At 45.9% G+C, this 27,167-nt stretch overlaps 1 protein-coding gene and 1 non-coding gene across 4 annotated transcripts in view; both read right to left on the reverse strand.

Annotated features, from left to right (window-relative positions):
* The window catches only part of Pitpnc1 (phosphatidylinositol transfer protein, cytoplasmic 1), a 265,357-nt gene that overhangs the window by 4,915 nt on the left and 233,275 nt on the right, over positions 1-27,167 (reverse strand). Inside the window, exons 7-9 of one of the 3 annotated variants that reach the window (XM_039087430.2) lie at positions 21,642-21,797; positions 15,574-15,637; positions 5,190-5,435 (exon numbers count right to left, since the gene is read on the reverse strand). In XM_039087430.2, coding sequence (XP_038943358.1) covers positions 5,190-5,435; positions 15,574-15,637; positions 21,642-21,797 — 466 coding nt within the window. The remainder of the gene's footprint in view (positions 1-5,189; positions 5,436-15,573; positions 15,638-21,641; positions 21,798-27,167) is intronic. The other 2 variants (NM_001427419.1, NM_001427418.1) reach the window with 2 other exon arrangements.
* On the reverse strand, positions 20,178-20,310 carry LOC120095417 (small nucleolar RNA SNORA42/SNORA80 family). The gene has a single exon (XR_005490889.1). It is a non-coding gene; the product is annotated as a small nucleolar RNA SNORA42/SNORA80 family (small nucleolar RNA).

Consider the following 27,167-nt stretch of genomic DNA (forward strand, 5'->3'; position numbering starts at 1 on the left):
CACAAACCTGAATTGTTTTTGAAATATTAATCCCTCATTTTTTTTCTCCCTCATCTTTGTTACTAAGACACATCCCCCCCAAAAAACATTTCCTTTTTGGATATCAATCCAAGATTTTTCAAAGGACTCTTTAGTAAGTATTCAGGAATTACTGAAATACACTTTATTTATCTATTTGCTGGGTGAGCATGGATCCTGTGTGGGGGGGTGACTGAGTCTTGGAGGTGAGAGGACAACCTTCAGTCCTTCCGCCATCCAGGCCCTCAGTTCATTGGGCTGAACTCAGCTTGCCAGACTTGGCAGCAGCGGCTATCTTTAATTGGTGAGCCATCTCATTGGTCCAATTAGTATGCACTAAAAATATTTGTGTGTGTATGCATGTATATGTGTGTGCATATATATGTGTGTGTACATGTGTGTGGTGTCTGTATGAGTGCGTGCATGTGAGTGCATGTGTATGTATGTGTATATATATGTTGTGTATATGTATGTGCATGTGTATTTATGTGTATATGTGTATTGCGTGTGTGTTGCATGTGTGTGTGTGTGTGTGTGTGTGTGTGTGACACCGCTGTGCACACAAGAAAACTAGAAGAGGGCACCTTTAATTTTCCCTATCCCTTTTGGGGCAGGGTCTCTCTCAGAAGCTGGGGCTCACATTTTCTAAGCCCTTGGTTCTCCTATTCCTACCCTTCACCCCCCCCCCCCCCAGCTAGAGTTATAGGCATTTGCAGCATGCCTGGATTATTGCCTGGAGGCTGGGGTCCACGTTTCAGTGCTGTCACTAGCACAAGTGTTCTTAGTCACCGAGCTTTCTCCAGCCACTTCACTTCAATGAGTGTTCTGAATTAGACTTACCAGGAGTGTAGAGCCAGATCCAGTGTGTGTGTGTGTGTGTGTGTGTGTGTGTGTGTGTGTGTGCGCGTGCGTATGTGTGCACATGCACCCGCCCTCGCTGGCTGCTGCTATTACCTGAACATGAAGCTTTTACAAGCCTGGGTCACAGCCTCCATACAAAGAGCCTCCATTAAAGCGATCAATGGCCTTGACAACATTATTGTCAAGCTTCGATCACAGAACAGTCAGGAACCTTAAGAGGCTAAATTCAGGCAAAACATCGGAACTTCTCAGGTTCCTTAGCCTCAGAACTCAGTTTTTGTACTCTGAGGTCACGGGGTGTTATTGCTACCCAGCAATAAAATACTGTGATTACTCCGAAAAAAGGAAAAGAAAATCATCCCTCAAGGCTGTTTAAAAGAAGAAAGAGAATGAAAAGAAAGAGGGAAGAAGACCTTGTGTACTAGGTGTCAGGTTTTCAAAGAACCGCCTAAAACTTTCATTGATTGGGACTGGAGAGACGGCTCAGCAACCAAGAGCACCCACTGCTTTTCCAAAGGACCAGAGTTCAATTCCCAGCACCCACATCAGATGGCTCACAGCCACCTGTAACTGCAGCTTTGGGGGAGGGGGGCATGTGGAGGTCAGAGGACAACTTTCTGGAGTTGCTTCTTGCCTTCTACCATGTGGCTCTCAGGGATCAAACTCAGGTCACCAGGCTGGGCGGCGAGGGCCTTTACTCACTGAGATGTCTGGCAGGCCCTTGGTATTGTTATTAGGGACTACTGTCGGCCTGGCTATTCCTGGGAACCCTCTGGTGATTCTCACTTACTGGGGATAGAGTAACCAGGTAAATGGAGCTGTCAAGATAAGCCTGAAGGGAAGGCTTTGCCCTGAGGTGGGTAGAGCGGAGCCCTTGAACTGTTTATCTACTTTGGCTCACTGACAGAGGCCCACTCATTCCTTCTGGTCCTCTCCATGGTCTTAGTGGTTCAGGTCTCTTTGAATGATAGTGTACCCTTCAATAACACACCTTAGAAATGTTGAATGTGGACTGAGTATTAACAACCCATGTTGATCATCAGGTGATCTTTGTGTGGCCGGGGATCAAATACAGGGCCCCCAGTATGCCAGACAGGCGCTCTACCACCAGACCACATCACTAGGTTTCATAACATCTGAGCAAGGTGACAATAAACACACGGGGGGGGGGCGTTCTCTGTGGCCCCAGGTGTCTTGTAACTTGCTTCGCAGACCAGGCTCCAGGTCTGCAAAGCCCAGAACTACCTGCCTCTGACCCCCAAGTGTAGGGATTAAAGGTGTGCGCCATCATGCCTGACTCAAAAACACACTTCCCATTAAATTAAATCTGTGACCATTTACCTATGAAATTAAAAAAAAATTCCTGAGAGGAAAAGAGTTTTTACAAAGGAGATAAAAAGAAAAGTTGCAATTGTGGGTGACATAATATAAAATTGATATAATTTTAAGAAAAATACACCTATTAACTTACCACTTTTAAGTGAATAAGTGAGATTCGGCTCTTTAAAGCAGCATATACTTGGAATCGGACAGAGAACTTTAGTGAACTAGGATATATTTTTAATAAATGGATAGCAATTTTGAAAAATTACTTGGTTAACAAGTTGCCGAAGTGTTGTGATAGTGTATGTTTCCAGCAGGGGGCAGAAACAACACAGCACAGAATTCATATTAAAAAAACAAAACAACAAAAACAAACAAACAAAAAGATCCCTCAGAGTCTCTTCTCTGGAGGCTTTGAAATCGTCAGATGGGACTGATTTTCTTTATCGTGCTCACAGATGTTAATTTTGCGTACTTCCAATTTAACTTATCCATGCTCAGGGAGTTAATTTAAATTTCATTTTTTTGGATTTTTTTTTTTTTTTTTGGTTCTTTTTTTCGGAGCTGGGGACCGAACCCAGGGCCTTGCGCTTCCTAGGTAAGCGCTCTACCACTGAGCTAAATCCCCAGCCCCTTAAATTTCATTTTAGCACTCATGAAGGTTATTATTTTTATTTTTATTTGATAGGCTCTTGGGTAGATCAGGCTGGCCTCTAACCCACTATGTAGCTGAGGATAACTCTGAAATAACTCTGAGGATGATTTCTGATCTTCCTGTCTCTACTTCCCCAGTGCTGGGATTGCTGGGATTGTGACACCAGCCACAGTGTATATGTTGTTAGGGATGGAGCCCAGGGTGTTGCACATGCCAGGCACTCTGACAACTGTGCTCCAACCCTAGTCCCCCTACGGGGGCGTTATTACTATTTATAAATTAAAAAAAATTTTTTTTAAAATTTAGGATGCATGTCTTTGTATATGTGGAGCCAATTCTCTCTATCCGCAGTTACCTGGGCTCTGGTAATCAAACCCACATCACTAGGCTTGTATGATGAGGCCCTTTCCCTGCTAGGCCATCTTGTTGGCCTATCCACACACTTCTTATTTGTGGTACAAACAGCCTCTCACCTTTAACCATCATTTCTCATTATGGAAAAAAAAATACGATTGCAAAAAACAAACAAATAAACAACACAACACAACAAATGATCGGCGATTTCATGGAATCTCAAAGAAAGAGGGCAACATTATAAGGCAACCATTATGTTTCAGTCAACGGTGACAATGGTTTCTTACGGCCAGAGAACGAGTGGGGGTGCATTCTGAGCCTCTATTTCTCTACAGTTTAATGCTAATGATGAATTAAAACAGAAAGCACATGCAAAGGCCTTAAGCTCTAAGCCTCCCTCTCCCCCAACTCCCCACCTCGAGACAGGGTCTCATAGCCCAGGCTGGCCTCCAACTCAAGGCAATTCTCTTGCCTCAGCTCTCAGCCACCATGTCTGGCTTAGACCCTGAAATTAGTCCAGCTCAGTGCCCTTCAGGCATCCCTTGTCCCCCGCTCCCCCGTAGCTTTGTCTGGTCTGTGTTTGTAGCGAGCAGCTTTCAGAGCAGTTGATGGCTCTGTGTTTGACATTCCTAGGAGAAAAAGTAATCAAAAGCAAGGAACGTTCTGGAACAGTTTCCTTAAAAGAACATTCCCATTTTTAGAACAGGAAAAAAGGAGAGGTGGGGAGGTGTCTGATCAAAATCGGGGCAAACCTTCAGCAACTCTTACTTCAATGGTTGCAGCGCATGCGTGACAAGGGGGAAGGCGGAGCTAGCCCGCCCTCAGGCTCACAGGCACTCACATGCATCCAGTGACCAATGGCGTGCACTAGCCTGGCAGGGCACAGTCCAAATCATGCTGGGAAAGAAAAATAACTAAATATTTCCAAAACATTACCAGAGGGTCTTCCAATTCTAGAGCCTTGTCTCAAAGCCACCCCTCAAAGTTCTGTAATTATGCTCTCAATTCTTTAAAAAAGGATTTATCGTGTGTGTGTGTGTGTGTGTGTGTGTGTGTGTGTGTGTGTGTGTGTGCGTGCGTGCGTGCAATACCTAGTAGGACAGAAGAGGGCGCTGGATACCCCGGACCTAGAGTTACAGGAAGTTGTGAGCCACTAGTCATGGGCGCTGGGAACTGAACTTGGGTCCTCGGCAAGATCAGCAGGTGCTTTGAACTGCTGAGCTGCCGGTAGACCCTACATTCTCACATCTTAAAAAAACAAAACAAAGGTAGCATCCATATAATAACTTGTGTTCTTTGAGTTTTCAAGTCTCTCATCAATATTATCTTAGGGCCTGGGCATGGGAAACACAAGAACTCAAACTGTTCCTAGATCACACATAGGAGAACTGGCTGAGACCCACGTAACGATTCAGTGATGAGTCCTTTGTTATCTATACTGCCTCTCTGTTAGCACAACGAGATAACCATGTATTTAAATTCTGGAATACACCATAGAGTCAGCTCTCAGTAACCCAAGGCTGTCAATAACCCAGGGCTATCTAAGGCCTGGCTAGGTCTAGCACCCCTAAATCTCAGCTCACCACCCCTCCACCATTAGGCATGTGTGTGCGCATGAACTGTAGCTTACTCCAGAGATTAGCCTACGTCAGAAGGAACTGATTCAGGGAAACAGCCCGAATGAGTTCTAGAAAGCCTTCCAGAGACTAAGACAAAAGCAAAGTCCTCCAAGGAACACAAGTGTCAACTACGCTCTGAAAAGTTAGGCATTCTATCCACTTTACTCCTGACACCCACTGTTATGCCTACGCTGCTTTGTGATTGGTGCGGGCTATCTGACAGGTACCCCCCCAGAGGATTCCACTCTCTGTGTCCTGGGTTAGCCATGAGGTGACGCCACTGAAGAATGGAAAGATCTGGAAGACCCAGGTGACTGACACAGCCCACTCGAAGACTGGATGGAGGGGGGAACCTTTACCCACAGTCTCTGGGAGAGGTTCTGTTTTCACAGAAGGCTGGGGACCCCGCATTTCCAGGGGCTGACAGGTGGGTTTCCATGACTGTTTCCCACAGGGTGGGCAACGCGCTTTGAACAGTCTACATACACTGGTCTGTGCATGGCCCTCTATGTCATCCACAGTGGAGGAGTGCTGATTGCAAACTTTTATGTTGGTTTGTTCATGCATGTTTTTCTCGTATTCCCGAACATCATCCATTGTCATATCTGAAAAAAGTCAAGACGTGGGCAACTTCCGTTATTAAACACAAAACTTTAATGGGGACACTTTAGGGAAAGTCGGTAGCTCAGCCAAGATTTTTTTTTTTTAATTAAAAAGCAGGTGACTGACTAACTTTATGGGGTAAAAATCATAAAGTTAGATAAACCAGCCCAAGAAGGGAGTGAGGGCAGGGAAGGGTGGAGATCGATAGATTGTGTAGGGGTGATTCTTGGAGAGTGGGTGAGAGTGTTAGCGAGTGGGCTGTGCGTAGCCTGAGATCTCCTAAAGCTTTGTTAGAAGATCTCTCTCGGGGACAGAGAGGCCAGGTGGTTTTGGCTTCATACTTACCTTCAGGTAGAACTTTCCAGAGAGATACTAGGCCATCTTTAAGTTAGTGCATTGGAAAACACCAAGGACACTTTCATTGCTATGGTAGGAGACAGACTGTGGAGGGCAGACCCAGTGCACTCACTTGGGAGTGTGAGAGTCCATACAGTTCTCACTCGGATGCGGTTTTGCAAGGAATTCGAGGGGCCAGAAAATGCGGGTCTTTGAGTGTAGTCTGACAGCTCTGAGATGGCTGACACTCTTCCACCCACATCAATCTATAAATACAATGGTGCACAACACCATGCTTGGCTAGAATCTATAAGTTTTCGGTGTTTCAGGATAATGAGCTCTCAGACCATAATGGTTTTCAGCAGGAGACGGTTTTGTGGCAGTGTCTGGTTGTGACAGCGGTGGAAAGGTGTCCTGTTGGCATCTCTCTAGTGACAGGGAAGGAGGGAAGCTGCAAAACATCCCATAGACCGGGACCTCCAATTCTCAACAAAAAAGATCTCATTCTAAACGCCAACAGCGACCAGGTTGGGAAGTCCTGTCTTATCCTTGCGATGTTGGCACTTGGGAGGCTGAGGCAGGAGGATTATGGCTTCAAGGCTGCATAAGATCTTGTCTCAAAGAACAAAGCAAATGAGCAAAAACCAACAAAAGGAAAAACAAGGAATCTCCTCTTTCAGCAAGTGAGATTCGGAACATTGATATTTAACCCCGTCTCACCTTAAACGTCCCCCTTGTCTTCCTCTCCACCCCCAACTCTCTTGCTTTTCTGTTGGATTTTATCAGCCATTCTCCCAGCCCTATTATCAAGGTCTTGGCAGAATCTCACTTCAGGCCTCCTCATCAATCATCAACCAACAAAGTATGCAAAAAATAAAAAATAAAAATAAAAAGCATCAGCGCCATCACTGATTGGCTTAGTGGGGGATTTGCCTCGTGTGTTCCTGGCTGGAGTTTTTCCTTAAGCACTTTCTGGATCATGTGGCCTGATGTCTTTTTATATCAATCGAGTGTCATGTGAGGCTCTCTTGGCTTCCAAAGGGCAGATCTGCCAGAGCTCATGATTTAATTCTGTGTGGTCTGGGACTGAGGTAGGGTATGGCTCAAAATCTAGGCCTGGGCTATTTTATTGAACTTATGGTGCTCCTCTCAGCCCTGGAGTCATCCATCAGAAATGCTGTCCACGAGCAATGTAAGTATTGAGAAGGCTAAGCTGCAGGCCAGTCAGGCAAGGACATGCTCTTTTAGAAAGCAGGTTATTGACAAGCAATGAAAGAAGGAGGCGTCTTTAAGGGTGAAGACAGACGGTTCTTAGTCAATACCAACACATTCCACAAGACCAAACCCCACAACTTCAATGTCTGATTATCAGTAATTCTTAAACACAAACACACCTGGAAACGAATTCGATGCAGTCCCGTTCAAATAGGAGTTCAAAATTGAAAACAAGTTTCTTTGTGCGCATGGCATTAGTCAATTAATCGGGAAAACAGAACCCAGAGAAGGCAGACAGTTTACTGCCTTACTGTGATGAATCTCCACAGAAATCGTTCTTTATCTGTAATTAGTTCACTTCAAAGGGAGGGACTTACCATGGGGCAGACTCTGGCCTTTCAGAGCTACATCAGTTTTGTGGGCGTAAGAGAGGGTTTGGCAGCAAAGATGGCCAGTGCCTTGCTCATAGTGAGGTTTGAAAACAAGTGAAGGGACGGACTGGGGCGGGGGTTGGGGGTGGGGGGCATTGATGACAAAGCCAAAAAACGTAAGACAAAACCAAAACGAGGTAGAAGACTGCGTAATATTGATGGGAGAGGGCCTTATGTATTTAAAAACACTGAAACATCTATTTCTGCTGGCCCTCTCCACACCCCTCTCTCTGAGACAGGGTTTCATGTAGCCCAGGTACCAAATCTGCCTGTGTACTCTAGAAGGACCTTGAACTCCTCATCTCTGCTGTCTCCACCTCCCAAGTGCTAGATGCTGTTGCGTCTACAAGCCAGGTAAGCCACCAACTAAGAAAAATCTCTCTAAAGCTTGAAATACCTCCACATACCATAAATGCATACCCAGGAGGTAAACATGTCAGTCGTCCTCAGTAACTTATGCTAATGAGGTGGGGAACCCCACTTTGGGACATCTGGTTAAATGCACGGTCTCTGCAATGACTATGACCTCAAAATCCACATGCACGTCAACTTTTTTTTTTTAGAAGATTCAATTGCATACTCTCAGAGTACTCTTCCGAAGATAATTCATCCTATTACGGATCGATTTTTCAAAGGTAAGAGTAACTTCTAGCAACTTGGATTCAGAGCTCTTGCCAGAAACAAATGCTTTCTGAGGTTATCACCCAAAATTATGTTTTCTCAAACACGTGTGTGTGTGTGTGTGTGTGTGTGTGTGTGCAGTGTGGGTGTGTATATGTTTATATATGTATGCAGCTATATGCAGAGGCCAGGGGTCAAGGTCTGGTGCCTTCTACTATCTCCCTGTATTTTATTGTTGTTGTTTTTGTGTCTGTGGGTGTTTTGCCTGCATGTATGTCTGTGTATCATTTACACACAGTGTTCCCGGAGATCAAAGATGCAGTGGGATTCCCTGATGCGTGTGAGCTGTACCGTGAATGCTGGGGATAGAACCTGGGTCCTCTGGAAGAGCAGTCAGTGCTCTTAACTGTTGACTCCAGCCCCATCTGCCTTATTTTTTGAGGCAAGTTTTCTCACTGAACCTGGGCCTCACTGATTTGGTTAGACTGGCCGGCCAGTGAGCCCCTAGGGTTCTCCTGTCTCTGCCTCCCCAGTGCTGGGATGAGGTGAAGCCCTCTCCTGCACAAAGTGACTCTGCTGAGGTGGAGTTCCCTCTTAACTGAGGGAACTCCTGGCTTAACTGAGGCTATTTCTTTGTTTCCTCGACCGTCAGCTAAAGACTCGCACGATACAGCAAAACAGACTTCAATTAACCGGGTCTTCTATCCCTTCAATGTTTATCGCCTCTCTTGCTGTATTTTTGATAGGGTCTCTCTTACAGCCCAAGCTGGCCTTGAACTCCTGGTCCTCCAGCCTCTGACTCTCAAATACTGGAATTATAGGTGTGTACCACAGTATTACTATTTGATTCATTTTTTGAGACAGGGTCTCATTTGGCACAAGACAGCCCTGAACTTGGCAGATAGCTGAGGGTGACCTTGAACTCCTGGTCCTCCTGCCTTCATGTAGCATTCTGGAGTGAACCCAGGGCTTCATGCATGCCCGTTTTCTTTTTTTCTTTTCTTTTTTTCGGAGCTGGGGATCGAACCCAGGGCCTTGCGCTCTGCCGCTGAGTTAAATCCCCAACCCCCCCCCCGTTTTCTTTTTTGTTTGCTTGTTTTTTCTTTATTTTTTTTTAAATTTATTGATTGTATGTATGTGAAGAGGGCATCAGATCCCATTACAGATGGTTGTGCTGGGATTTGAACTCAAGACCTCGGGAAGAGCAACCAGTTCTCTTAACCACTGAACCATCCCTCCAACCCTGTTTTGTTGTTTTCATTTTCTGAGACAAGGCATCTCTATGAAGCTCTTGCTGTCCAGAAACTTGACCTATAGACTAGGATGCCTTGAAACTCACAGAAATCCACCTGCCTCTGCTTCTTCTTCTTTTTTTAAAGATTTATTTATTATATGCAAGTACACTGTAGCTGTCTTCAGACACACCAGAAGAGGGCATCAGATCAGATGGTTGTGAGTCACCATGTGGGTGCTGGGATTTGAACTCAGGACCTCTGGAAGAGCAGTCAGTGCTCTTAACCTTGGAGCCATCTCTCCTACCCCTGCCTTTTGCCTCTTCATTATTTGGTGTGTGTTATCACATCTGGCTTTATTTTAGTATTAATTTTTTTAATTGAAAGTATTTATTTGTAGGGATGTTTGTGTTTCTCCATGTGTGTATGTGCACGTTTGTGTATGTGCACGTTTGCGTGTGTGCTCGTGGAGACCAGAAATGGTCTTTAGATTCCAGCAGTTACTGGTATTTGTGGGCTGTCTGACATGGGTGATAGGAACTAAACTCCAGTTCTCTGCAAGAGCAGCGAGCACTTTTAATTGCTGAACTATTTCTCTAGCCCCTGGATAAAACTACTATTTATTTCTCCAGTCATTCAAATAATGCCAGGATTATGTTACATAAAAAGAATTCAAGGTGAGATAGCTCAACAGGAAAACTGCTTGCCTCCCAGCCTGGTGACCAGAATTCAAATCCCAGGACCCACATGGTAAAAGGAGAGAAGGAAGTTCTGAGAGTTGTTCTCCGACCTCCACACATGCTTCATACCACATACGAATCCAAATAGTACTGAACTGTAGAAGAAAAGGGCTTAATTCCTTATAGCTTCTTGGACCAGTCCTATGACCTCTGGAGACAGTTGTGGGTAAGAGACTGGTGGATCCTTACAGACACAGACACAGACACAGACACACACAGACACACAGACACACACACACACACACACACGAGAGAGAGAGAGAGACAGAGAGACAGAGAGAGACAGAGAGAGAGAGACAGAGAAAGACACAGAGAGACACACACACACACGAGAGAGAGACACACACACACAGAGACACACACACACAGAGACAGAGAGAGACACACAGAGAGAAGGAAAGAGAGAGAGAGAGAGAGACAGAGAGAGAGACAGAGAGAGACAGAGAGAGAGAGACAGACAGAGAGAGAGAGAGAGTGTCAGTCCTAACTGCCTCTTACAGGGGCTCTGGCTAATCTCTCCCTTCCAGGCTTCTAGGCCACCATTGTTCTATTGTTCTGAGGCAAAATTGGAGTTGAAACAAGTATCTGGGTCTTAGAAATCCTGATTATGAATTGGACTGGGTTCCTGCCTCCAGCAAACTGGCGGCCATCCTTCTTTTTTTTTTTTTTTTTTTTTTTTCCCAGAGCTGGGGACCGAACCCGGGACCTTGAAGCTTGCTAGGCAAGCGCTCTACCACTGAGCTAAATCCCCAACCCCGAGGCCATCCTTCTGAAAACTCAGTTTTAAAGTCTCTTTGTCACTATCTGTTGTTTGTTTTTATTTTTTTTTTGAGACAGGGTCTCATTATATATCTTAGGCTATCTTAAAACTCATTTATGTAGCTCAGGCTGGTCTGGAACTCATGATCCTCCTCCAGTCTTAGCTTTCTTGTATACATAAACCATTAGGCCTAGTGGGAACTTAAACAAACAAGAAACCCAATTCATTAGAACAATTATAACCTAACACATGATTTTTACGTAAAGTTTAGGCATTCCTTTGTGACGGAATCAGCCAATCCTTCGTGCTTGGAACATACCCTTTCCATACAACCCAGACTGCTGAGATCTAGGGTAGCAATCAATGGCTGTGATTTCGATTTCCATTTTAGGATCTAATTTAATTTTATGAGCACAGGTGTTTTGCCTGCATGTATATGATTGTGTACTGCACGAGGTCTCGGGGCCTGCAGAGATAAGAAGCAGGCATCTGATTCCTTGAACTGGGGTTATGGGTGGCTTCGAACTAGCATGTGGTTGCTAAGAAATGAACCGCAGTCCTCTGAAAGAGTAACAAGTGCTTTTATCCTTTGAGTCATCTCTCCAGCCTGTTTTGAGACAGGGTCTTGCTGTGCATAGGGTCTCTCCCTGTGTAGTACAAGCCGGCCTCAGACTTGTGATGGTTTTTTCCGGCCTCTGCCTCCCAAGCACTGGGGTCAGAGATTGGTACCTCTATACCCACTGTTTTTAGGGGGTGTTAGAGTGGAGGCAGGAAAAGGGGTCACAGGCCCCTTTGAAAAGGAAAGTGATGTGATGACCCAAGTTCCCTTCCTAGAGAGAGGAGCACGTACACAGGCTCAGGGCCGGGCTTCCAGGAAACCTGAGGCTCCTGGAAGACGCTGGTGAGGTGAACTCACACAGCTCCTGCTCATTTCTCCACCTCAGCTTGCTTCTCGCCTTGTCAGGCCTTCTCCAGGGATCCTGGCTGACTTCTAAGCCACTTCATAAGGCCGTTTCATCTACCAGCCAGAACTCAACCTCCCACATACTTTTTTCGGCAAGAGTCAGGTTTTCAAAGACGTTAGTGAGGTCCCCCTCAGTCATAGGGTCCCTGTGGCAATCTTCAATGTGCCTCTCTGAGAATAGTGTCAGATTTGAGAAGCCAATCCAAGCCTTTTTTAAAAAAAAATGAAGCTGGGCTGGCTATTTTTATCCACCTCCCCTCTCACCCCATCTCCTGAAACGTGTCTTGGCTCGGCTGATTAGCGTTCTAGTCATGCAGAGAGGCTCAAGGCTCATGGAGAAAGACCAATCAGGGCTTTGGAAAAGCAAACTCAACTCCTCCAACATGGACACGCCGATACTTTACGACAAACATGAACAGAATAAAATCTGCTTAGGGAAATGGTTTCGTGACTTCCAAGAATGCTGGGACTCAGTAGAGATGCAGAAATAAATCCTTGGGCGAGAAAAGATCACCATCCCGAACCATGTCTTTTCTTCGCTCATAATTAAACACTGGAATGGTGAGTCTACTTTGAGAGAGAGAGAGAGAGAGAGAGAGAGAGAGAGAGAGAGAGAGAGAGAGAGAGGAAGCCAGGATTGTCCTGGATGATGCTTTTAAGGACGGACAGGGTGAACAGTACCTAAACTCAGCCCCAACAATCCAGCATCTGCTGAGTCTGCCCAGAAGGGGGGTTCTTTTCTAACGCATCTGTTTAAAAAAAGGAGGGTGGTTACTTCTTCTCCTTCTCCTTCTTTTAATTCTTATAAGGCACCAGAGCTTAGCAGCTGGCCCCAAAGACATCTATGATTCTTCTTAGTCTAATCTATTTGGAATGAATTATTTAAGCTGTCCTTGTCAGCCAATCTACCTTACATCCCAGGCTGTGAGCCAATGGTTCAGAGTCAACCCGGAGGGCTTCTGGAACCGCCATGGGATAGGGGTTTGAGAATGTGCGTCTCTAGCAAATACCCAGGAGATTTGGAGGCTCCAGGTCTAGGGTCCTTGCTTTGAGAACCAGAATTATAAACTGTGGCTCCAGAGGAGGCTGCTTTCCTTGGGACCTTGTCCACATTTATGAACAGGGCCCTCACTGAGCCTGTACATGGTCAAGGGGAAAAGGCAGCTTGAGGTACCAGAGTGGAGGGGTTATCCTGGTTTGAACTTTGCCTTGGTTATAACACACCCATCTATCTGAAAGACCCATAGTTCCCCAAATGACCTTGAATCAGTAAGTGGCTGAGGAGACACTGGGTGGCAGGGCCTGTTTCTATTCATTTAATTTCCTGCGAGTCTGCGGCAGGTAATGAAGGAGCCACTGTGTTCCCAGCCAGCAGCTCAGCAGGGCTGCGGAGGTCTGCAAGAGTTTATACCAAATTGGTGGTGTGGCTCTCAGATCTTTTGCTGCCTGAGAGGGTTGCTTGTTTTGGTTGAGACTGTCGTGTGGACACAGGGGGTGGAGACCACTCTGGGGTCGACAGCCGCCCTGACGGTCCACACATCCACCAAAACCTTCCGACCACAACTCAGACACAAAGAGGATTTTGGGATCAATAGGCTCCTTGAGTAGCTAACTGCCTTCCCTCTCATCCCAAGTAAAGAGGTAAGAATTCTTAAAGACCTTTCGGCTGGAGAGTCTGCGTTTCATCTAATATATAATTCTAGCTTCAGGCTCTTGTAATAATCTGAGAATTCTAAAGGAGCCTTGCACATGCTAGGCAAGTCTCTCCCACTCTCTTAATTAAATGGCCTAAAGTCATCACTTCCTTGCTGCAGGCTTGGCTGAGCCAAAAAAGGCTCAGGATCCATTCTCCATATTCCCTTGCTGGATACACACTCGGACTTTGTTTCCCCCCCTCTATTGATTGTCAACCTCTTTTCTCATGAAGAAAGATTATCATTGTATATCTGTGCACACTATGCATATCCCATGATACACCTTGGGTAGATGTGAGCGGAGGACTCTGTGGAGTCATTTCTCTCCTTTTACTTTTAACATGGGCTCTGGGGAACGAATTTAGGTGACCAGGTTTGGCAGCAAATGCCTTTACCCACTGAGCCATCTCCCTGGCCCCAAACCCTCTTTCTGGAAGGGTAGACGTGGAACGCTCTGCCCCTCAACGCAGAGTGCAACCCTCCTTTTAACGTTTCTGAAAAGCCCTCAATAGCGTTCTGCTGATAGAAAATCCTAGCTGAGAGCTTTGCCTCCTGGTCATCAAGGTGGCAGATTTTGGGTCCTCTGGGTTTCCATCCTTTGTGTAATCAATGCAGGCCTATTGCTCTTTGACTAGCCTTGTGGTATTTCCTAGAAGCTGGCAACAAGACAACCATGAGCTCTGAGAAATCCAAGTTAAGAGAGGGTAGACATTATTTCTTCAACTGTTTTCTATTCTTTCCTTCCTTCCTTCCTTCCTCCCTCCCTCCCTCCCTGCCTTCCTTCCTCCCTCCCTCCCTCCCTCCCTCCCTTCCTTCGTGTGTGTGTGTGTGTGTGTGTGTGTGTGTGTGTGTGTGTGTGGTGGCATTGGCCAAAGGTCTGTCTGTATTCTCTCTGAGATTTTCTCCCCAATAAACAAAAACAAAAACAACACCAAGAGGATAAAAAACACCCAGAAAAAGTTAAGGACTGGAGGAAATAATCCGAGGATACTCTCCAGTGACCTGTGTCATAAAAGCAGGGTCCTGGTGAGTCTTCCTGACAGCACAGAGCATGAAATGTCCCATGGTTGTGGGGCATAATAATCTAGGTGGGGCTGGGCACTTGGACAAAGCAGGAAGAAGCGCTCACTCTTCTTCAGGTGCAGAGCTGGGAAAATGGAAACGTAAAACTAAACAAACCCAGTAGCCTGGTGGACCAAGCCTTTGAAACGTGTGGCCTGAGAGACCATTGTTGCCCTTGCCCATTCTGTTCAATGTAGCCTTTCACTTTAAGATAGGATAGCGGAGTGGCTTAGCTGCTGCTGTGGAAACAGAGGGCATGGGTAGAACGGGGGATGGGGGAGACCAAAATACAACTAGTGCACACCCAGGACAAATAACGTGACTTAGGACAAAAGACACATACAGTTGGCTCTGTCCTAAGTCACTGGTTGGGTGTGCTCACTTCTATTTATAGCCAAGGACACAAGCCACCTGATGACTGACTGGGGAAGGCAGAAGACTCATGTCCACACAACTGCAGGACTGAGCATCCAGGGAGGGTGGTCCATCCATCATGGTACTGGGCAAACCTTGTTCTCATTTATTGACAAGGTGCAGAACTTGCTTAAAATCTCCGAATGACATTTAAAAACAAACAAACCAACAAAAACCCCAAAGAAACAAAAAAAAGGGCAGACCAGTACTTTCCATTAGAGCTGTCTTAGGCAGCTATGCCTCTATCTGTCCTTGACTTCTCTGAGAACTTGTATGTCTCCGAGGAGGGTCTGTTTCAAGTGTTCCCTGCATCAAGGGACTGTTACTCAATAAGATGCTTCGGTCAGATAACATTGAAGTTAACATTGAAGATAAATTAGGATGGGTCTGAAATCCACCCCGTAGAGAACAATGGAGCCCCATGTGTCCGGAAGACAAGCATCAAGCACGCCGAGGTCCTCCTTGGTCAATAGTTCTGTGGTTATTTCAGACCAAGCTCCTATAATTACATCTCTACTAGGCTCTCCAGACAGAGCCATTTCCATTACAGGAAGTGGTGGCCCGTCCTTTGTTGTTGTCCTTCTAGGTTACACTTGAAGCTGGGTGTACTGAAAGCCACGCCAGTGTGTTATGAAACCATTCTCCAAGTTATTTTGGGCCATCAGACTTACCGTACCACTCATCCACCCACGCGAAGGCCTGTCTGTGTCCAATCAGCAAGATGTCTCGGACCACCTGAGTTAAGAGTAAGAGAAGGAGGTTGAAATAATAATACCAAGGTGTGACCGAGAGCAACTCAGGGTTGAGGGGCTAGGGACATGGCTCAGTGGGTAAAGTTTTGGCTGTTTAAGCATGAGGAACTGAATTTGGCTGTTTAGCACACATGTAAAAATTAGACGTGTTAATGTATGACTGTCCTGCAACCACAGTGTTGGGAGGGGGGTGGTGATGGTGGGGTGCAAATGGAGGTTTCCCAGGAGCTTTCTGGTCTGTCAGTGATCCCTGAGCTTAGTGAGAGAGCCTGTCTCAAAACATAAGCTGGGCGAGTTCAGTGCCTGGTCCCAGTTGGTAGAAACGGTGGAAGGAGAGAACAGACTCCTGAACGTGGTCCTCTGACCTCCTTATGTGCCTCCGCCCTCACAGGTCCTCCTCTCCCCCTAAGAAAATAAACGGAATGTAAAAATGTAGTAAAACGATTTAGGAGAAAATTTAAAAATGTGGAGAGAGACAGACCGAGAGAGAGACAAAGAGACAGAGATGAGGATGTTGACCCCTGGCTTCTCTAAGAGCATGACTGGGCAAGTGCACCCCCTCTTCCATACATACACAGATAGCCCCCAAATAGTAATGTTTAAGCAAAGTAATATTTCTTATTTTATCTCTTTCTTTAAGATCTATTTATTTTTATGTGTGAGTGTCTGGCCTGCATGTATGTATGTATGCATGTATGTGTACCATATGCAGGCAGTACCTGAGGAAGTCAAAAGAGGCTGTCAGATCCTTTGGAACTGGAGTTGTAAGCTACCATGTTGGGGCTGGGAACAAAAACCCTTCTTTACAGTAGGAGCGGCCAGTGCTCTTAACCTGAGTTGCCCTTCTAGCCCTGTGTCTCTTTCAATAATTGTTGTTTTCTCTTTTTGTTACGTGAAAATCAAGCCTATAAGGATGTTTACGTATCTTGCGTCTCACGTACTGTAAGGGTGATGTTTTGGTCATCGCATTCATTGCTCAAGTCCAGATGGAACCAAGTGTCACTGACACTCCCAACACACCGGTCAACGGACATCCCAAGCAACTGCACGGGATGTGGGTGCAGGGGCTATCTCACCACAGGCTCATATGCTTGAATACTTGGTTCCCAGTTGGTGGAAATGTTTGGAAAGGATTAGAAAATGTGGCCTTGTTCGAGGAAGTGCATCCCTAGGGGTGGGCTTTGAAGTTTCAAAGACCCACGCCTTTCCAGTTAGCTCTCTTTCTGCCTCCAACTTGCAGATAAGACGTAAGCTCTCTCGGCTTAGTGCTCTAGTGCCATGTCTGTGGGCCTGCTTCAATAAAGTGGGAGAGGGAGAAGGAGGGGGGAGGGGAAGGGGAGAGGGAGAAGGAGGGGGGAGGGGGAAGAGGGGCAGGAGGGGGGAGGGAAAGAAACATGATTGCCAAAATCCTCTGAATTGGGGACCACCTGCTTCACAGATTTTTCTGTGTTTCCTTCTTCTGTGTGCTTGTGTGTCCAGCGTGTATATTGTGTAGACAGACATGCATGCCTGTGGGGAGGTCAGAGTAGGACACCAAGTGTCTTCCTCTTCTGCTTGCTGTCTTGACACAGGGTCTCCTAGTTAACTGGAAGCTTGACGCTAAGCTCACTGTCCCTCTACCCCTGAGCCCCGAGGCTGACTGCACAGCAAACCCTCTGATCTGCCTGTCCTTGTTCTCCAGAGCTGGGGTAAAAGGTATGTGCAGTCCAAACTCAGGTCTTCACACCTGCATAGCCTACAATTGTTTCTTCGAGGGAAATTGGGATAGAAGGCTAAAGAAGAGAACGTATTGTTTGTGGGCACATGTAATACAACTTAAGAGCTTTTGTTTCAAGGGACACCTTTTCATTCTGTATAAACATGCTGTGTGTGAGTGCACAAACAAGTGTGCGGACGGGCGGAGAGCAGTGGGAGATGCTGGATGGAGTCCTTTATTGCTATCCACTTCCTTTAAACTTTTTCTTATATTGACTGTGTGTGTGTGTGTGTGTGTGTGTGTGTGTGTGTGTGTGTGTTTCAGCTCACATCTGTGTGTAAGAGTTGGAAGACATCTTGCAGAAGTCGGTTGTGTCCTTACCCACTGAACCATCCTGCCAGGCTTCATTCTTTGTGAGCCAGGGTCTCTCACTGCACCTGGAACTCGGCAATTATCTATTGAGAGTGGCTGACTAATAAGTCTCCAGGATTCCAGTGCTAGTATCATTACACCTCTATATGTATTACCACGCCTAGACCTAGCTTCTATGTGGGTGCTGGGGATCCAAACTTAAGGCCCTGCTGCCCGGGCAGCAAGCTCTTTACCTACTGAGCCATCTCCCCAGCCCATAATACTCCTTATTACATTTCTTGGAAACTCACAGACAGCCTCCAACATTCCTCCCTTTCTTCTTGCCAAACAAAATCCAGTGATTGTCAGAAACCTCTCGTGGAAGGGCTCAAGTGTGTTTCCATAAGCAAAGGGCTTTAATTGGGTGGATTTTCAGAAACAAGGGAAGCGTTTCTAATGAAGTGTTTATTCCTCCTGCCTCTGGGTATTCGCCGAGGCCCTTTTATGATTTGGAACTGGAGACATGTAATGAATCTAAGAAATACCATGCAGCCATACACACTCGAGTGCTGACTGTGTCAAATTCATGGAAATCAAAAGAACTTCGTCAAGGCATCCGTAAATCCACCCTGTCATATTAAGCACAACACAGCTGTGGCTGGCAACAAGGCCTCAATAATGCGTTAATGGCTGGCTTTTGAATACCACTCCCCCCCACCCCCTTCACTGTGAATAGATTCTTAAGAAACAAAGGTGTTTAGAGAAAGCTCCCCCACCACCCAGTACTTTGAACTCATGTAAACATGTCCTCATTAGCAGAACAGGTGTGTTGGGGGTGGGGGGAGGGGGTGGGGAGCAGGGTAATAACACTTCATTTAGTTTGGAATTAGGCAAGGAAGTATAACAGTAAGCCAAAGAATCTTACAGGTACTTTAAAGGGTTGGGGATTTAGCTCAGTGGTAGAGCGCTTGCCTAGCAACCGTAAGGCCCTGGGTTCAGTCCCCAGCTCTGGAAAAAAAAGAAAAAGAAAAAAAAAAAAAAAAAAGAAACGGGTGCTCGGAACCAGCCAAAGTCATCATCAAGGAAATAAATGAAGCGAGCTGTGGGCAATCTAAACATGTTTTGGGAGAGGAAATGACATGCATGACCACGCGTTGATTCTTTAGTTAGAGGCGATAATTTGGGAGGGTCTATCACGGGAGGGAGGGAAGCAGACAGGTGTAGTGACACACACCTGAAATTCCAGCACTTGAGCACGCGGGGCCAGCCTTGGCTACATAATGAGTTTGAGTCTAGCCTGGGCTATATGAGATCCTGCTTCAATAGAATAAAAACAGGAGCTGGGGAATTGGCTCGTCTGTTAAGAGCATTTGTTGCTCTTGCTTAGACCTGAGTTTGATTCCCAGCTCCCAGATGGCAGCTCACAATGATTTGTATAACTTTAGTTCCCGGGAGATCCAATTCCCTCTTCTGACCATTGTGGACACCAGTCATGTTTGTGGCACACATTCGGGCAAAACACTCAGAAACATGTTTTTTTTTTTTTTTTAGAAAGAAGCAACGGAGGGAGAGGGAAGGAGAGATAAGAAAGAATGTAAAATTTGAAGGAGAGGACAATGGAGACATGGAGCTTAGGTGGTAACACAGTTACTCCGTGATTTGTCTTCCTGCTCAGTAACCAAGGTCAGGACCCAGAAAGAAAACATGAAGTTTCTGTGATGACCAGTTACAATTGTCAACTGGCAGTCTATAGTTGCCTGGGAAGGGAGCCTTAATGAGGAATTACCTAGATCAGGTTAACCTATGGATATGTCTGGGAAGAATATTTGTTCTTTTCTTGAGACATGCTCTCATGATGTAGCCCAGGCTGGCCTGCAATGAGCTATGTAGACAAGGCTGGGCCCAAACTCACAGAGATCTGTGTGTCTTTGCCTTCCAAGTGCTGGAATTAAAGGTGCATACCACCATGCCCAGTGTGGAGGATTTTTATTAACTGCTTTAATTGCTGTGGGGGAGATCTGCCCATTGTGGGCGGCACCATTCCTTAGGTTTAAGTTCCAAACTGTGAACTCTTGAACTTAGAGATACACTTATTACTGCCTCCTGAGTGCTGGGACTAAAGGCATAGACCACCAACAACTGGCTTGTTCTTGTTTCTTTGTTTGGTTTCACTTTTTTAAAGGACAGGGTCCTGTATGTATGTATGTATGTATGTATGTATGTATGTATGTATGTATCTCAGGATGTCCTTGAACTCACTATAGTGAACAGAGAATAAATTTGAACTTCTGTTTCCTCTGCTTCTAACCCCAGAGTGCTGGGATTGTAGGTGTGCATCACCGAAACTGGTTTCTAGAGTACTGAGGATGTAACACAGGCTGTATGCGTACTAGGCAGACAGTCTATCAACAGAGCCACATTCCAGCTCCCGTCATAATGGGAATTCTTTTTTATTACTATTACTTTTCCCCCTTCTTACTGTGTGACCCACTTCAGTGCCAGCTGCCTACAAACAGAGGCCAGGCCATGGTTCCAGGCCACAGGTTGTTCTAACACAGGACACTATGAGAGGCCCAGGGAAACAGGCCTGCCATAAATCCAAACCATGCACTATATTGGGAATTATTAATGAAATCTATCTTTCTTTCTTTCTTTCCTTCCTTCCTCCCTCCCTCCCTCCCTTCCTTCCTTCCTTCCTCCTTCCTTCCTTTCGTTTTGTTTGAGATAGAGTTTTTCTGTCTAGCCCTGGCTCTCCTGGAACTCGATCTGTAGACCAGGCTGGCCTTGAACTCAGAGAATCACCTACCTTTGTCTCCCAAGTGCTGGGATTAAAGGCATGAGTCACCACTGCCCAGATGTCTAAAACTTTGTAACATTTATTTATATTGTGTGTGCACATGCTCAGGCAGGCCTCAACACTTGGCTGGAGGTCAGAGGATAAATAACTTGTGGGTGTCGGATCGCTCTTTTATCATGTGTGTTGAACTCAAGTTGTCAGGCTTGGCAGCCACTGCCTTTACCACGGAGCTATTCCGCCTGCCCAGTTATTTATTTATCCTTATGCAAGTGACAGCAGTTACAAAGGCATTGTCATCTCATGTGCCACGATGCTAGAATCATACGGAAAAGAATCCTATTTGAGACCTTGAGAAAACTTGTGTCATCAAGTTGGTTCCTGCCACCAAAGTCAATTTGTTTTCCCAAGCAAGGGCCCAGTAAAAATCTGTGCTCGGGGGCTGGAGAGATGGCTCAGAGGTTAAGAGCACTGACTGCTCTTCCAGAGGTCCTGAGTTCAAATCCCAGCAACCACATGGTAGCTCACAACCGTTTGTAATGGGATCCGATGCCCTCTTCTGGTTTGTCTGAAGACAGCGACAGGGTACTTATATAGAATAAATAAATAAATCTTTAAAAGAATCTGTGCTCTGGGCTTGGTCATCATCCTTTAGTAAGGGGAGAGTGAAGTGAGAAGTGTTGAGGTGTGCCGCCCTAATGGGCCCACTTGGAGCTCTTGTTCTGCCTGGGGGGGGGTGGGGTGGGGGAGGGTGGCAGGGGCGGGAAGGGGTCTTCTACTTTTGGTGCCTACATAGGCAAGTTCCTCTGAGGGAGTTATCCCTGGGAGATGTACCCAGAGATAACTTCTGGTCTCTTGCTAAGTGCTTAGAGGTATTAACCTAACTGGCAAAGCAAGCCATACATTCTGTGAATCCCACTTCCCAAATACACTCATCAGGCAGATTCAGGTCACAGAACGGGAACTGATCTACAGAAATGCTCCACTGAGTAACAGGAGAGAATTACGCCCTTAGAGAAAATGCATTTTCTAGATATGAGTACTTGGTACCAGTTCAGCACTGAGGAACTGGGCAAACATTCGATCTCCTACCAGGCAATGATGGCTGTAAGGACCTTGTCCACATCCCAGGGATCAGGTACCCACCTTGTGCACAAATTGTTCCACTCGGGTCTGAAGGCCCCACACCTCGAACTTGACGGTTACCAGCTTGTAGGAACACATGATGGGTTGATGGTTGTCTCGCCAGCCTTCTCTTAGCTGCCCTCGGCCTGTCTTCTCAGACTTGAAGTGTTTAGGATCCTAGAAAAGATACGGCAGACAAATCAGGCATCGCAGCTCTTGGCAGGCAGAGACAGAATGGTCAGGAGTTCAAGACCATCTTGGTGGGGTTGGGGATTTAGCTCAGTGGTAGAGCGCTTGCCTAGCAAGCACAAGGCCTTGGGTTCGGTCCCCAGCTCCGAAAAAAAGAAAAAAAATTACATTTTAAAAAAGCCAGATGTGGGGTTGGGGATTTGGCTCAGTGGTAGAGCGCTTGCCTAGCAAGCACAAGGCCCTGGGTTCAGTTCCCAGCTCCGAAAAAAAGAAAAAAAAAAAAGCCAGATGTGGTAGTGAGCGTCTGTGCTGGGGAGATGAGATGGGAGGTAGAGACCGAAACATTTGGAAGCTCCAGAGCCAGTAACCTGGACTATGTTGTTCAATGGAAAACAGATGACCCAGCAGGTAGGAGCGACAATGGCTTTCTGAAAGCCGTCTACTGACTCCACGTTCAATGTATGTATGTGCACACACGCACGCATACTTAAATAAAGATTATAAATTGTTCGAGCAACGGCATCCACGGTGGAAGACATCTTTTCACACAACCTGAAACTGTGTTCCTGGGCATGGCCACTCAGATTTAGCTCAGAGCAAATGATCTCTTACCCCTGTTTCACACTGACAAGGCAGAACTTTTGTCCTTCCCCCTGTTGCTCCTCCTCTGAGAGTTTGTCTGTGGCACTGGCTTCGAATACAACTACATATGACCCTATGCTGGGACAGGGCTCAGACAGTAGAGCTTGCCAGCATGCATGTAGTATTCTGCAGGAGCAAGCCAGAGCTCTAACCACTGAACCATCCCGCCAGTTCATATGCCAGACATCAGTAACTTTTCCTAAGCTTCCTTCTCCCTTGCTGCCCTCCACCCCCCCTTTTTTTCCTGCCTGTCTCTGCTATTTTTTTCTTCAAGAGCCTGCTGTGTGTAGCCCAGGGGTTCTGGTTACCCCCACAGCACTGTGAACTTTCTGGCGCATAGAGGGTTCTCATAGCTGCAGTTCTAGCACACCACGGGTATACATTCTAGACCCACAATCCCCAAGCATTAAACAAGACACAATGTGAAAGGGCCTTCCTGAAAGATTCAGTATAGGTCTTTACTTCCAGCACTTGAGGCAGAGGCAGAGGCAGGCAGATCTCTGTGAGTTCGAGGCCAGCTTGGTCTATAGAGAGTCCCAGGATAGCCAGGGCTGAACAGAGAAACCCCATCTTGAAAAAAAAAATTCATTTCAGAATGAGAGTAGAAAAAGTATTGTTCACATAGCTAAAACTAGAGAGGTGCTTCAACTAAGATGTGGCGAGTGCATGTGTGTGTGTGTGTGTGTGCGTGTGTGTGTGTGTGTGTGTGTGTGTGTGTGTGTGTGCGTTTGTGTACAACCTTGCTAGTCATTCCTCATCTTCTGCTTTTGACACAGTCTTACCGCTTACCGCTCTCCTATATAAGCCAGACAAGTTGGCCTTCAAGTTTCCAGGGACTCTTCTGTGTCCACCTCCCCTGTTACCATAGGAACACAGGGATCACAGATTCGAACCATCGTCCTTGGATATATGTAGGTTCTGGGGATTGGAACTTAGTTCTTTACACCTGCATGGCAAATTCTTTATGCCATCTCTCCAGTCTCAAGGTATGATTCCTGACGGCTCCACAAAAACTTTAAATTATAGTAGGCTGTTGTGAAACAGAGTTTGGGGAGAGGTTAGACGTGAATGAGAAGTCTACTGTGTTTACCAGAGCCAGAGGTAAGGTCTGTAAAAAGGGACTTTACATTTAAAAATTATGTGTGTGTGTGTGTGTGTGTGTGTGTGTGTGTGTGCGCGCGCGCACGCATGCATGCGTGCATGCCCTGTGGTTCATGTGTTAAAGTCAGAGGAAAACCTAGGCATCAGTTCTTTCTTTCCCTGATGTGGGTTCTGGAGATCTAACAGAGGTCATCACGCCGGGGAGCAGGTACCTTTTTACCTGCTGAGACATCTTGTTGAGCCTAGAATAGAATTTTCTGAGTGTGAAACTCTGGTTTCATGCCCTCCATTTGCTGGATAAAGACACTGAGACTTGAGGGGAAAAAAAACCTCCAGATATTTCACCCAAAGACCACAGGTCCTTCACGCCAGCCCAGTGTTCTTTCTGCCACATTTACTTTCAAAATTAAACAGCAAAAGGGGGGCCTTTTTTTTAAAAACACGGCTCAATGCTCAAGAATCGATTCACAATTGGGCTTTGTGTGGGAACAGGATGTTCCCCACCCAAGACTGGTGTCATATCTACAGCTGATAATTTCGTCCAGTAAATCTCTAACGTGGCCTGTAATCGGAGATTCGCGTTCTAAGTGCTGGAGAGAGGTACAGAAGCAAGGCTTCGGGAAAGGCAGCTTTAATTCAAACTCCGGATCAGATGTGAATGTCTGAATGTGAGTGCAACGAACCAAGAAAGGGTGCTTGTGTGTGTACACGTGTCTATGGGCATGTGTGTCTATGTGTTCATGTGTGTGCACGTACGTATACCCATATAATCCATCAGGTATTACTAGACTCAGCTTAGACCCTGGGAACGTTCCTTCTCCATTCTCCCTGTCACCGTACCCCCTTACTTCCCAGAGCCCAACCACTTAGCATAGCTTACTTACTTTCCACTTTCCTGATCACTTCTAAATCCAAGAGTCTAAATTGCTCTGTCCGTTGGACTTTCTTGCAAAATATTTGGAGGGATAAGGAGAGTTAGTTTTTAGATATATTCCTTGTTTTTTAATCAAAAAATGTATTTTATAGAATATACAAGCATGTGTGTGAATGTGTGTATAATTTCAGTGTTTCTCATTCCTCCTCCTCTTCTTCTTCCTCCTTTGAGACAGGGTTTCTCTGTGCAGCCATGGCAGTCTAGAAACTCACTGTATAGACCAATGTGATGGTTTGTATATGCTCAACCCAGGGAGGGGCACTAGTAGTAGTAGGTGTGGCCTTGTTGGAGTAGGTGTGTCACTGAGTGTGGGCTTTAAGACCCTCAGCCTAGCTGCCTGGAATTGAGTATTCTGCTAGCAGCCTTCAGATGAAGATGTAGAACGAGAAGCTCCTCCTGCACCATGCCTGCCTGGAGGCTGCCATACTCCTGCCTTGATGATCACGGACTGAACCTCAGAACCTGTAAGCCAGCCCCAATTAAATGTTGTCCTCTATAAGACTTGCCTTGGTCATGGTGTCTGTTCACAGCAGTAAAACCCTAAGACAGGCCCTGAGCTTAAAACAACATTTATAAACCTTTCTTTTTCTTCCTTCCTTCTTTGTCTCTTTTCTTTTCTTTTTTCTTTCTTTGCTTTCAAGACATAGTTTCTTTGTGTAGCCTTGTCTTTCCTGGAACTCACTCTGTAGAACAGGTTGGCCTTGAACTCACAGAGATCTGCCTGCCTCTGCCTCCAGAGCACTGGGATTAAAGGTGTACACCACCACCTAGCCTCTTTCTTTATTTTCAGTGGTACATATAGTAATAGGGTTTATTTATTTGTTTGTTTGTTAGTTTCTTTCATTCTGCTGCCCCACCCCCTCTCCACACAGGGTTTCTCTGGCTGTCCTGGACCTAGTTCTGTAGACATGGCTGGCCTCAAACTCACAGAAATCTGTCTGCCTCTGCCTTCCAAGTGCTGGGATCAAAGGCATGAACTAGGTTATTAGCTTTTTATAAATGGACATAATACTTCATGTTAGTGTGATCAAGAAGCAGTCATTCTCTCTCTCTCTCTATCTCTCTCTCTCTCTCTCCCTCCCTCTTTCTTTCTTTCTTTCTTTCTTTCTTTCTTTCTTTCTTTCTTTCTTTCTTTCTTTCTTTCTTTCTTTCTTTCTTTCTTTCTTTCTTTCCAGGGTTTTATTCTGTAGCCCAGGCAGACGGAGAACCTGTGGCAATCCTCCTCCCTCTGCTTCCCAAATGAAAAGTTCGTGCAGTAGCTGGTAATTCCCCAAAGGATATGCTAAGTGTGTGCCTCTGCCCCTAGAAACTGAGTATGACATGATGGAAACCAAGGTCTTTGCAGATGTAATTAAGCTAAGGATCTTTAGATGAGATCATCCTGGATTAAATGGATGGCCCTAGGTCCAATGACAAATGTCCTTGAAAGAGACAGATGATGGGAGGACACGAAGAGAGTCACTTGGGGACAGAGGCAAAGATTGGAGCTGCTCAGTTACAACCCATGACCTCCTCCTGCAGGAACCAGAAGCCAGAACAGAGCAGCAGTTTCCAAACTGTGGGTCACAGCCTCTTTGGAGGGTGGGGGTCGAATGACCTCTTCACAGGAATTATCTAAAACCCTCAGGAAACACAGATATTTATATTACAATTCATAACAGTAGCAAATTACAGTTATGAAGTAGCAACAAAAATAATGCTATAATTGGTGTCACTACAATATGAGGAACTGTATTAAAGGGTCATAGCATGAGGAAGCTTGAGAAGCACTGCTCTAGAGCCTCATCTTGATCTCAAGAACATGACAGAGACCTCTAGGGAAGAAGTGTAGGTGGAGCAGGTCAAGGCCCCAGAGCTTCGCTTTACCTGGACTGGGGCAGGGTCTGAGCACCCAGATTCTTAGAACTTCGAGGTTTAGCCACTGCTACTAGATAAAAACAGATAGGGAACCTGAAGCTCAGACATGATCAGCAATATATCCAATACTGTCCCCTTATCCCTAGGTCCAGGTGTTTAATCCACCATGCATAACTTCCTACCCTATTCTTAGATGAGATTTGACTATAGGAAAAAGTAGGTAAGAGACTGGAGAGCGCCTGGATCCTTTCTGCTGTAGTGACAAGAAGATACTATCTAGGAATCAGGGTCTAGACCTCTTTCAGCAGCTCCTCTGTAGACATTTCCTCTAAACTGAATCATTCCCTCTTAGAGGGAGAAGTCTGAGCAACTTGCACAACTCAGGAAACTCAAGAAACTTACAGCACTCAGGGAATCCAGAAAGTTACAAGATTCTGTAAAGAGAAATTGTAGAGAGGAGCCTTTTCTGCCACTGCAGCTGATAGCAAGCTATCTGTGGATCTTTTAGTGATGCAGCTTGAGAGAGCCATCACCCATGCTGGGATGGGCTTTTGGAAATGCAAGCTGCTTTTGAGTTATCTTCTAAGTAAGTCTTCATTCATAGTCCACAAGTAAAACCCAGTCAACCAAGAGATTTGGGTGAATCTCTTTCTTTAATCTTAGTCACCAGTGCTCTACCTGGTGTTTTTTTTTTTTTTTTTCCGGAGCTGGGGACCGAACCCAGGGCCTTGCGCTTCCTAGGCAAGCGCTCTACCACTGAGCCAAATCCCCAGCCCCTCTACCTGGTGTTTGTTCTCCTTTCTCCAGGATAAGTCTGCTACAGC

This window comes from Rattus norvegicus, chromosome 10 (assembly GCF_036323735.1).
Source record: "Rattus norvegicus strain BN/NHsdMcwi chromosome 10, GRCr8, whole genome shotgun sequence".
NCBI classification, from domain to species: Eukaryota; Metazoa; Chordata; class Mammalia; order Rodentia; family Muridae; genus Rattus; species Rattus norvegicus.